General features: G+C 52.2%; 1 protein-coding gene across 11 annotated transcripts in view; it reads right to left on the bottom strand.

The window, feature by feature from the left end:
- The window catches only part of SLC15A4 (solute carrier family 15 member 4), a 120,371-nt gene that overhangs the window by 82,250 nt on the left and 25,880 nt on the right, over window positions 1–12,241 (bottom strand). Inside the window, exon 8 of one of the 11 annotated variants that reach the window (XM_019942133.2) lies at window positions 10,182–11,223. The exons of 9 other annotated variants lie outside the window; for them this stretch is intronic. In XM_019942133.2, the coding sequence (XP_019797692.1) occupies window positions 11,075–11,223 (149 nt within the window). In that variant the 3' untranslated portion in view covers window positions 10,182–11,074. One more of the 11 variants, XM_073789928.1, reaches the window with a different exon arrangement.

Below are 12,241 nucleotides of genomic sequence, written 5' to 3'. Positions count from 1 at the left end.
TGGACATAGGGTCTTTGAAGATGGAAGTAAGGTAAGGATGGAGATGAGATCACACTGAATCAGGGTGGCCCTAAATCCAATGAGTGTCCTTGTAAGAGACGGAAAAGGACACACAGAGACACACAAGAGAAGGCCTTTGGAAGACAGAGGCAGAGACGAGTGATGCAGCCACGAGCCAAAGAAAGCCAACAGCCTCCAGGAGCTGGAAGAGGCAGGAGGGATCCTCCCCTGGAGTCTCTGGAAGAAATGTGGCCCTGTGGACACCTTGATGCCGGACTGGTAGCTTCCAGAACAGTGAGAGCATTAATTCCACTTGATTTAAGCCGCAGAGTTTGTAGCAATCTGTTACAGTGGCCCCAGGAAACTGATATACTGGGTGAATTTTTTAAAATACTCAGGACCCGGACCCATTCCAAGCTCCCTCCAGCCCTCAGCGAGGACCACGTCCACAAGGCCAGCAAGCGGATCTGGACACGCAGCTCTAGGAACCTGTAGGGGTAAAACACTGGTCCCTCGAGAACCTCTTTCTTTAGGAAGTGTTTTCGCAGCTGGACGAGGAGAGGACACCCACACGAACACTCCAGGGAGGGCTCCATTCCTTGTCCCTGGGCACCTTCCATCTTGGGAAACGTCCAAATGCAGGTAAGAGGAGTTTGTCTACTCCGGTGCCCTCGAGTGCAGGCTCTCGGCTTCTTCACTTGTGGGAGTCCCCTCGGTCCCCGAGATGCCTTCCTGGAAGACTCCCGGGCTAGCTGGCACTGTCTCACAAGTGCCCAGGATACTCCTCCCCGTTTCAAAACCCTCCCAGCCCCACTGAGCGGGCCAGGGGGCTTCCAGCTTGTTGCCCTGGGGTTTTCATTCATTCATTCATTCATTTTGGCTGTGCCGGGTCTTAGTTGCAGCATGCTGGATCTTTAGTTGCGGCATGCTAACTCTGAGTTGCGGCACACCTGCAGGATCTAGTTCCCAGACCAGGGATCGAACCCGGGCCCCCTGCATTGGGAGCGTGGAGTCTTACCCACTGGAGCGCCAGAGGAGTCCCGCCCTGGGGTTTTTCTGTCTCCACTGGGGCTGGGGGGCTGGGGGATGATGTGCAGACCCACTCAGCACTCAGCCTTGGCAGCCCAGAAACGAGCGGGGAGCGGGTGCCGCACTGGACAAGGGGGGATGGGCCCAGCGGATGGACAGATGGTCCCCGTGTCCGCAGGCAGACAGCTCTGAGACGCGTTTCAGAAGGGCCCACGGAATCCAGTGCCAGGTACCACAGTGGCAGCAACCAACTCGGTAACTTCTGTTACCTGCTCTCCTTTCCCATTTCTCTTCCCCGTCCCCCTTTCCTGCTCTGGGATCCCACCGCAGGCTCTCCCCAGGGAGATGCAGCCTCACAGATGGGGCTGTGCTCTCAGAGGGCATGTAAGTCCCTCCGAGGCTAGAAATGAGATGTGCTTCATCTCACAGGCGATGAGGAAACGTGCTGGCTCATATTACAAGACAGGATCCCACGTGCGAGAAAAAAGCAAGCCAAAGACACATGCAACCTATTATATTAGCTTCTAAGTAGGTCTCAATACTACGTTGACCCTAAGAGGTTTTGGGGAAAATGACTTTTTTTAAAAAAAACTATTTAATAGCTTTTATTCTACACATCTGTAAAAGTAACACTCTTGCCAGGGTAATAGTTTTCACCCAACCACCATATATCTGAAAGTATTATGTTGAAGTATAAACTCAAAACGAGGCCGGGTATGCTCAGTAATACTGGGGCTCATAATGCAGGAGCTGAGACTTCCCGCTGGCGGAGCTCCATGACCCTAGAAGAGCAGGTTCTGTTTCTACTTGGAGCAGGAATGGGAGACAGAGGTCCTGCATCAGCTACACTTTTCAGTGTTGGTGAAAATGAAAACCGTCCATCTGTTTTCATGCCTGTTCAGTCACACAAGAGGGAGCCATGAATGGTTCCCCACTTTGCACAGTCCGGTTTGCTTAGGGAGGACGTTCTCCCTGGCCATGCTGGAAAAACGGGGGAAACCACGATTTCATCTGTTACACCTTTTTTTGCACACACTTTTCAGCCAAAACTGAATTTTGGTGGATTCTAACTGTATTTTTCTTCTCTACACAATTAAAATGAAAAAAAAAAATCCTTTTTAACCAAAATATAATTAGCATATGACACTGTGTAAATTTAAGGTGTCCATGTCGACTTGATACGTTTATATACTGGCATTATGATGACCCCAGGAGCCTGAGTTAAGACCTCTATCTTGTTTTTACATAATTATCATTCCTTTTTTGTGGTTGGGAGCGATCAAGATCTAGTCTGTTAGCAACTTTGAAGTTTACAATGTAGTATTGTTGACTATTATCACTATTCTGTGCATTCGATCTCCGGAACTTATTTATCTACTAGTTCCCAGTTTGTCCCTTTAAACAAGGTGATTTTTGTATCAGAGTCATTCAAAAACTTTCTTGGCAGTTTTGGAAAATAGCCTGTAGTTCTAATTTCAGCCACTAGATGGCAGGGCAAACAAGAAATGGCAGACAACTCGTGGGCTTAGGGATTGCGTGACCAGAGGGGGAGGAGAATCACCCTGGGAAGCCGTCTAAGCCCAAGTCTTGCTCTGCATCCAATTGCCTCATCACAGGAGATGATGCTACCCTGTCATCTTATACCGTTTTCAGCATAATCCTTATGCTTTCTGCAATGTTATTGTTTGCTTACATGTTTACTGTCCGTCTCGCTCATTAAGACGTGAGTTCCAGGAGACCTGAGACTTCACGGCTGCAGCCCCCAAGTTTAAAACTCAGCTAGCACACACGAGGTGGCTAAGGGGTGTTTGTTGAATGAATGAATGACAGGAGTGGAAGAATGAACGTGACCTCTGATCCACGCGAACAGGCTGAATCGCCTTCTCTGACTTTGCTGTTTCCGACGGCACCGTACCTCACGGTGAATGATGATCTGCACTTAACACGGTATCCGGGACATTAGAAAACTGCTGAATTCCACGGTTTGACTTATGTCTTTGAAATATGTGAGCCCTGAAGAGCAGTAAGCAAGAAGTCCTCTGGGTCTAATTAGCTCGGTTTGGGTTTAAAATTGAAAATGGCAAGCATAAATCCACTCGGAGGCTTCTCCGATCATCCCTGAAGTGGGTCCTTCCCCTTTCGGCTCCAGGAACGACAAATGGCTCAGACAGGATGGAAGCTGTAAATTCTGGCACATCGAGCTTGCTTGAGATGAATCACCCACCTGCAATTAGTCCGAGCAGGCAGAGGTTTTGCTGGGAGCGTGGGGAACAGCGGGGATGCCCCATCGTAGCCATGAACAAGCCATGGGCTGAGGGATGGAGTGAATTCACACAGCAGGGCCAGGATGAAGGGTTAGGAGAGTGAGGCTGAGTCTTGCAAGAGCAAAGGGGCTTGTGGTCCCTCCCTCCATCTTCAAAGCCAGTAACCGGATCACTCGGCTCCCCCCCCATCCTCACTTCTCTGGGCTCTCAATCTGCAGCCCCCTTCTCACTTATAAGGAGCCCCGTGATTCCAAAAGCTCCCCCAGATAACCCAGGAGACTCTCCATCTCAAGATCCCTCACCACATCCTCATCTTTTGCCACGTGAGAGAATATACCCTAAATTCTAGGGATTTGGATGCGGACATCTTTGGGGGGAGGGCAGTACTCAGCCTAACACAATGCCGATCTGAGTTTTAACCTGCAGATAATAGAGAATGAAGAAAAAGCTCATGGTCTAGGGGCTGCTTCCATGAAATATAGTTAGCTTTGTTGAATAGGCCACCTTGAGTGGAGGACTGTGTGTCCTGTTTCTAAGGGCAGGGTCCAACCTTGACTGCTCTGCTCCGGCCACTGGATGGCCACTCTCTGTGAACTTGCTCATTTCAAATGAGGGGCCCCGTGGGTGACAAATTCTTCCAGACCCAATGCCAATAGCATCCTCCAGGAGTCACTGGAGATTGTATATACACACAAGGAGGACGATGGGTGAGCCTGCCCGGCCCAGGAAGGCTGGCCCTGTTTGAGACTGGAGACAAGAGTAGCTCCCAGGGGGTGGTAACTTCGCTTTGGTTTCCAGACACACTGACAATCACACCCGCAAAGAGCACGTGGGGATCAAAGACCTAAGTCCGAGGTGCGGCCCTGACGACTTCATTATTCCTCAAGGAAGCACGCGTGGGGTTTGAAGGTCTTGGGAGGCCTGGGCATGGGGTCTGACAGGTCCGAGGAGCCGTCCTTTGCAGTTTGGGGCAGGAGAAGGGCTTTATCAACACTCAAGGGTCTAGGAATTCCCTGGCGGTCCAGTGTTTAGGACTCTGTGCTTTCACTGCCGAGGGCCCAGCCAGGTTCGATCCCTAGTTGGGAACTAAGATTCCACAAGCCTCGTGGTGCAGCCAAAGAAAACAACAACAACAACAACAACAACAACAAGGGTCTAAATGACAAATAAAATGATAAGATATCTAGAGTGTACATCGTGATGATCTGCTATCCCTCAACGAAACTGAACAATCAAAACAGAAAATCAACTTGAGGCCCACCTACTCATCAGGAAAACCCCCAGCCCTGTCCCAGCGTGTCCTGGGCCTGCCCTGGGGCCTGTGGCAGGCAGAACCCCTGCCTTAAACCCTCTCACCATCAGCACATTTCTGCCTTAAAGGCATCACCAAGTGACAGCACCCGAGTTCCTCTTTCCTATTTCCCTGATGGGTTTTTTGGGGTTTTTTTTTCCATTTTTTTTTTAACATCTTTATTGGAGTATAATTGCTTTACAATGGTGTGTTAGTTTCTGCTTTATAACAAAGTGAATCAGCTATGCATATACATATGTTCCCATATCTCTTCCCTCTTGCGTCTCCCTCCCTATCCCATCCCTCTAGGTGGTCACAAAGCACCGAGCTGATCTCCCTGTGCTATGAGGCTGCTTCCCACCAGCTATCTATTTTACGTTTGGTAGTGAGACGGATGGATCTAGAGTCTGTCATACAGAGTGAAGTAAGTCAGAAAGAGAAAGACAAATACTGTATGCTAACACATATATATGGAATCTAAAAAAAAAAAAAAGTCATGAAGAACCTTGGGGTAAGACGGGAATAAAGACACAGACCTACTAGAGAATGGACTTGAGGATATGGGGAGGGGGAAGGGTAAGCTGTGACAAAGTGAGATAGTGGCATGGACATATATACACTCCCTGATGGGTTATAAATTGCGGCGTGAACGTGAGAAGCGGCTCAGATGTGCATTCTGTCTGGCGGGGATGGGATTCAGAGCAACGTGGGTAATAAAGGGCTGCTTAACAGACCTTCATAAGCAGAGTAAATGTTTAACTTTCTTCTTTTTTTTTTTTGGCTGCACTGTGAGGCTTGCGGGATCTTAGTTCACCGATCAGGGGGTCGAACCTGGGCCCCCTGCAGCGGAAGCGCGGAGTCCTGACCACTGGACCGGCAGGGAAGTCCCGAACTCTCAACTGATATAAATGGCCTGTGGGAATGTTCTTGACATCAGGAACATACTACTTTTGTGTTCGGAATGTAGAAAAATTAAAATCCTGGACCAAAAATGAAAAGGAGGCTATTCCCTGGCAGTCCAGTGGTTAGGACTCTGTGCTTCCACTGCAGAGGCCCTGGGTTCCATCCCTGGTCGGGGAACTAAGATCCCATAGGTGCGGCCAAAAAAAAAAAAAGAAAACAAGGTGACATGGCCATGGCCGTCCTCATTTTCTAGCCAGCGTGCCCTGATTGGTGGCGTGGATGGATGATCCAATGGGGGAACGTCCCACTCTTCCTAATTCAGTTTTCTACAACAAATGCTGCTTTTGTTCATGTCCACATCTGTACCCATCAAGTGAATTTATGCAGTAATACAAAGTATAAACATTCATGTCTGGATCTGTCCAAAAAAATTAATTTTGTTGGCTATTAGCACTGCCACAACAAGAGGGGGCGATTTTAGCGTTTTTACCAAATACGTGTGGAAGGTAATTTTGATGTATGACGAGCTTCTCCTGTGAAAACATGCCAGGCCTCATGCAGTGGCTTCAACATTCTGGAATTTTGACTGCCGGTCAGCCACGGCAATGGGCAGAAGAATGGCCCCCAACGATGTCCACAGCCAGGCTCTCGGGACCTGTGGCTATGTGACCTCACCTGGCAAAGATAACTGCGTTTGCTTATTAGCCGACTTGAGATCAGCCCGGGTTATCTGCGTGGGCCCAGTATCATCACAAGTATCCTTGCAAGTGGAAAGAGGAGGCCGAGAAGGTCAGAGGGATGTGGGGTGACCCAGCATGCTGTTGCTGGCTTTGCAGAGGGAGGGAGGGGACCCCAGCCAACGGAAGCGGGCAGACTCCGGAGGCTGCAAAAGGCAAGAAAAGTAATCCCTGCGGAATTCCCTTGCGGTCCAGTGGTTGCAACTTGGCACTTTTCACTGCCGTGGGCCTGGGTTCAATCGCTGGTCGGGGAACTAAGATACCGCAGGCTGCATGGCTCGGCCAAAAAAAAAAAAAAGCTATCCGCAGCCCCCAGAAAGGAAGGCAGCCCGGCCAAGGCCTTGACTTTGGCCCAGTGAGGCCTGCGTTACATTCCTAGCCTGCAGAACTCGGGGAGAATACATTTCTATTGTTTTAAGTCTCAGGGCAAACGGCACTTGGTGAAGGCGGCCCGAGGAAACTGCTAATAGAAACGTCTCCCTTCCCACTTCTAGAGGCCAAGGTGTGGGCAGGCCGTCCCTCTGAAGGGCCTGGGGAGCGCGGGGCCCTCCCTGGCCTCTTCCAGCCCTGGTGTTGCCGCACCCCCCTCGGTGCCCTCGGCCTGCGGAAGCATTGCGTCGCTCTACGTCACGGTCACGTGGCCGTCTCCCTGGGCGCCTGTGCGTCCAGATTTCCCTCTTCTCCTTAGGACACCAGTCGTCCTGGATCCGGGGCCCAGCCTGATGACCTCATCTTATCTTGATTCCACCTGCAAAGATCCTATTTCCAAGTGAGGTCACACTCACAGGGTCGGGGTGGACACCGTTCAACCCAGCACAGCAGCCGGCGTTTCTCTACCAGGATGGCTTCTGGGAAGCAGGTCTGTTTCAAGGAGGGCGTGGCCTCTCGCACCCTCTGCGGTGTTTCGAATCTGGGGGCCCGTGTGCCCACGCTGCAGAGAGTGGTGCTGGGTGCGTGGCTTTTCCTGTGTCCTTTTTTTCTCTTTTTGCCCCCGAGTTTGTGGTCCCCTGCGTTTCTTCCTAAGGCTTTGGCTGGCGGTGAGAGGACACTGGGAACAGGGTTTCCCACACATCGGGGGCAGCTCTTGACAGGCTCGGGCCCCTGTGGGGAAGGGCCTTTGAAAACCTCGCACCCCATACCCCGCTTCTTGCTCTCTGGACACATGCCCAGCCCCCCACCTCCAGCCCCGGCAGGGAGAATGTCACGTTGGGATTCCACCACTTTGCCACGACCATGACGCTCACTTTATGCAGATGCTGGGATTTCGTAAAGCTGTCTCTTTTCTCCATTCTCAAAACCACAGGAGACTCCAAGACCTCCCTTGCCCCGCGTGGCCCCTGGCTACCACCCCACTTTCTGGCTCCCTTTAGGGCAAGGTTAGTGGGATTTTACGGGTGCCCAGCCCTCCCCTCTCTGCTGTCTGCAGACCCTCCCGTCCAGCGCACCAGCCCTCGACAGTGGTCACAAGGGTCCCCATGTCCGACTCACTGCTCAGCAGGAGAAAGACTCGGTCTCCACTTCCTTCTGGAGAGACACCGCCACCCCTCATCCCTTCGACCTCGGAACATGGGAGTGGCCGCGTCACATCCCTTTCCTCTTGTGCCCTCACAAACGCAGGCTTCAAGCATCCTCTACCCAAACCGGAATCTCCTACCCAAATACTGTAGTCGGGGGAGCAGAAACCCCTTCGGTCAAGATACTGATCTATTTTTAAGAACAACTGCTAACGACTGCAGCTCCGAGCGTCAGGGGAGAGTTGAGGAAGGATACGGAGAATTACGTGCAAGCCAGAGGTCCTGACTGGCCCGTCCACCTTCAACTCTGCCGCTGGAGTCCCAAGGTCAAGGTCAAGGGCTTCATCGTACATTTCTCCAAAGCCCCACGTAGCTGGCCGCCTGCTCCCCCACTCCTATCCAAGCCGTCTCGCTGCGACGCAGAGCCACTGGGAAATCGGCCTGGCGCCTGTCAGGTCTTCACCGCCACGCAGCCAGGCTCCGGTGAAGTCACTTCCGTCTGGGTCTGCTCCCCTGTCAGCCCCCTCCCCCACTGAGGCTCTGGTCTGGAGGAGAAACCAACACAGGTAAGCCTGCAGGTGCAACCGCCCGGCACTAGCTCGGCTTCCTTTGTGAGGCACGTGCCTCTCAGTCCATTTGGAAGTTAGTAAATGCTGATTTTTCATGGTGACGCAGCCTTGCTGTGTTTTGGTTTTTCCCTTGCATTTTGTACTGTTCACTTATTTAATACGTCCTACCTCCATAAAGCACTTTAAAAAAATGTATTATTATTTCCTCCAAAAGGCCTTATTTCCAAAAGAGCAAGGTGTTACAAAGAACGTTTCCAAACACCTGCTCAAATGACTTCATTCTACTTGAAACTGCCTGTCAACTACTGGGCTGGTTTTAACGACAGCAAGTCACCGTGTGCTGTGTGGCGATTTCGGATTAGAGCAGGACTCTGCTCCACTTTAGTGCGCTTCGATTTTCAAGCGATGGGACTGTTTTGCACCAAGTGGAACAGTTTGAAAATACGGAAGCCCATCCATGTTTTACTACCTAGAATTTAGAAGTGATCGGGGTTTTGAAAAGAGGCCCAGTGTCATTTTGAAAGGACCTGTTGTTCTGAAGCTTTTCAGTGTAACACATGCAGTGTTGTGCTTTCCCCACCTAGCGAGAAGGGGCCACCTCAGCATCTGGCTATGAAGGGGGCAAGGGGCTCCAGCGGCCCCTCGGAGGTGGGACCCCCGCCGGTGAAGCGGGACGTGAACGGCAGACGGACCGGAATGTCCCCAACAGCGGCCTGTGAGGCCTCTGTCCGAAACCGGGAGGCTCGTAAGCTCAGTCTTGCAGGAGCTCAGCCTTAAGCCAAACCTTCTCTTTAACCCACCCATGATACTGTGCAGAAACAAGGCGCGCAGTTCCGTCCACCTTCAGGGAAGTTAAAGCAGGGATGGGTGTTTTCCAATGGATGGCATGGACACGTGCCTTCTGAGGCCAATAAATGCCGGCCAAAGACACACATCGAAGTCTCCAGGGCCTGTACTTTTTACATAAAATCCCTACAACAGCATACTGGTTTTGTGTATTTGTCTCTTCAGCTGCTGTTCAGAGCCACGTGGTGACCACAGTCGTACACTTGCTAAACTCAGGTGGAAAGTCAGAGGCTGTCAGTTCTGGGCCTGACTGCCTTTCTGGACAGGTTCCCCTTGACAGCAGAGCGTGTACCTACCTGGCTCTCTACCTGCGCTGATTCCCAGCCCCCCTCCCCGGGGTGTAGGACGGTGGCCCACGTAGGGCCCCATCTGCCACCTTCACGTGCCCCGGCCACACGGAGCCCAGGAAAGGGCTGGCTCGTCACACCTCCCTTTTCCCTTTCGTGCCTAATTCCCTACAGAGAAAAAGTGTTTTCTGACGGCACGGGTTAATGGTCTTCAGTATGCAACAGATCTTGAAGACAGAAGCTGTACCTCTGGGGGATTATGTACTTCCTAGAGCAGTGCTTTCCAACCCTTTTTATTTATTTTTTTAACCCAAACTCACACCTTCAGCCCCTCTGAGAACTGGTGTTACACTGAGTCATCGGTCCTCAATCTGTCTGAACCCCACCAGTCACGACCTCCTTGTGTTTTTCTGTACTTTGTATTAAAAACAAGATAACCCAAAACGAGTAGCGTGTTTGCGTTTGTTTTTCTGTTTTCGCCAAACATAAAGTTATATTTTAATACAGAGGAGGCTCAAGAATCACTATCCTAGAGAATTAAAGAGCTGCGTCAGGAACAGGTATTTTATTGTGACTTTTCGTCAGTTCCTGACTCAGGACCCTGTACCCCGTGACAGTTCAGGAACCTCATGACGTCCACACGTAAACGCAAATACACGACGACTGTGGACAGACCACACGGAGAAGGAGCCAGTGGGTCTCATATTCGAGGTGCTTTTTATAATAAAATTACACCAAAAATACAGCAACAAATAGATAACGGTTTATTAGACAAAATGCGAACCCCCATGTCACGGAGAACAGCGCGACCAGCGTCGGTGACTGTGGACAGCCCCGGCCCGCAACGAGCGCTGCCAACGGCCTCCAATCACAGCGGTGCTGCTCGGAAGAGGGGTTTCCTTCCACCCACCATGGTGGGTCTTCAGTCTCGACGGTACCAGAATGAAATTGTACACAAGGACTGACCAGGCAGGGTTAAAACACGCGTTAGGCTGCTCTGCAGGCTGAGACGGAACACACAGTCTTAAATAGGTTTTAATGGAACATTGCGCTCTTAAGGAAAGAGCAGCAGGAGAGCAATGGCGATGGTTTGAGAACTCGGCACTACGTGAAGCAGCAGACAGAACACGCTCACCACCGGCCTGTGCCGAGGACCCGCACGGGCGGGATCTGCGGCTCATGAGAGAAGCCATCAGCGGGACTTTTCTTTAAAACCTTGCCAGCACTTGACCACACTTTCATTTCTTAACAAACCCTCCCTTCCTCAATATAAACACATGTTTATTCATCAGAAGAAGAGAAAGTGAGAGCGTGTTCTGTGGGAAGGAGAGGATGAGATGTGTTTAAAATACCGGGACGCCAACCAGCACGGGTGTCGTCTCCCGAGACTTTGTACCCGCGGCAGCAGGTGTCTGTCAGAGGGGAAACCGGCGGCAGGGCGCCCGGGGGCCTTCGGCAGGGCTCAACCGCAGGAAGGCACTTACCTAGGCCGCGGGTGGAAAAGAGGGAACCAACCCCGGCACCACGCAAGTTTTAGGGAAGTCAGCCGTTTGCTCTGCGAGCCCCCAGAGCACCTTCCCACGGATCCGTCTGTCCATCTGTCCGTCCAACAGACCTGACGGGCTGCAGGAGCATCAGGTCCTCCTGCCGGCGGGCGTGCCGTTTGCTCTCGGCCGCTGCAGGTCGTATTTCACGGAAACAATAAGGAAGAGCAGGAGGGTAGCGCCTTGAATAGCGGCCAGAAGAAAAAAGTAATAGTTCAAATAGCAGCCGTTGATGTTGCCTAGAGACAAGGAAAGAGAGCAGCACGGAAGCCGCACTTAGAGAGAGTCTAAAAGGTTTTACTTAATTAACTTGGTTCCTACGAAGGTCAGGGTGACTTTTAACTGTGGTCATTAAAAAAGAAAAACAAGGAAGAGAGAAAAGAATCCTACCCCTAATTCAAAATACACAAGTGCTTTGTTTCCAAAGCCGCTGTGAGTCAGCTGCGTCTCAACACGGGCTCCGGGCTGGGGCCTCCTGCCCCCACACGATGAGGGGCCCCCACTGTCTCCACGTCAGATCCTGCGGCGGACGGCCCTCCTCGCCTGGGTCTACAGTCTGCACACGCGCCAAGACCGCGCGTCGGGCCAGGACGCAGCCTGGACGGCATGTCAGGTGTGAGTGCCGGACTCCCGTGTCGTCACCTGACATCAAACGAAGTACCGTCACAGGCCGGGACAGACGGCTGAACACACACTCCCCGCGCTAGGGGAAGGCACAAGCTTGCTTTTCACGTTTCTCCTTAAAAAGTTCAGGCTGCAGGCTGATACACAGGCGCCCACTTTAACCCTAAGAGCTGACACACTGAATGGCCGACTCTGGCCCGAGCACCATGCAAGGCGTCCTATGTGCGAGGCTCCGTTCAGTGCCCGATCAATGCCGAGGCGGCGGAGGTTAAGGGCATGGACCGCGGAGCTCCACCGAGGAGGCTCAAATGCCAGCGTCTTGGTCTCTGGGCCCAGGTTCCCTGCCTGTCAAATGTGGAGACAGCACCTGGGCCACGCGGCCGCCTCCTCTTCACGGGGCCCCGTTAGGAGCCCCAGTCCACACGTAGGTCCGGGGCCACCAGGGCTGTAAAGCTGCCGTCTGTCCCCTGAGCAGCGGCCACGCGGCGTGGAGACGCAGGGCTGTGTGGAGGGGACACTGGGGCCGCACATAGCACGCCACCCCGGCTCCCAACAAAGACGGCGTCACCGCAATCCTGGACGGTCTACCGCTGACGCCCCTGGTCACCCACTGGAAAGGGCCGGGCACACTGC

This window comes from Tursiops truncatus, chromosome 13, assembly GCF_011762595.2.
Source record: "Tursiops truncatus isolate mTurTru1 chromosome 13, mTurTru1.mat.Y, whole genome shotgun sequence".
Taxonomy (NCBI): Eukaryota; Metazoa; Chordata; class Mammalia; order Artiodactyla; family Delphinidae; genus Tursiops; species Tursiops truncatus.
This window is presented reverse-complemented; position numbering and strand designations above follow the sequence as displayed.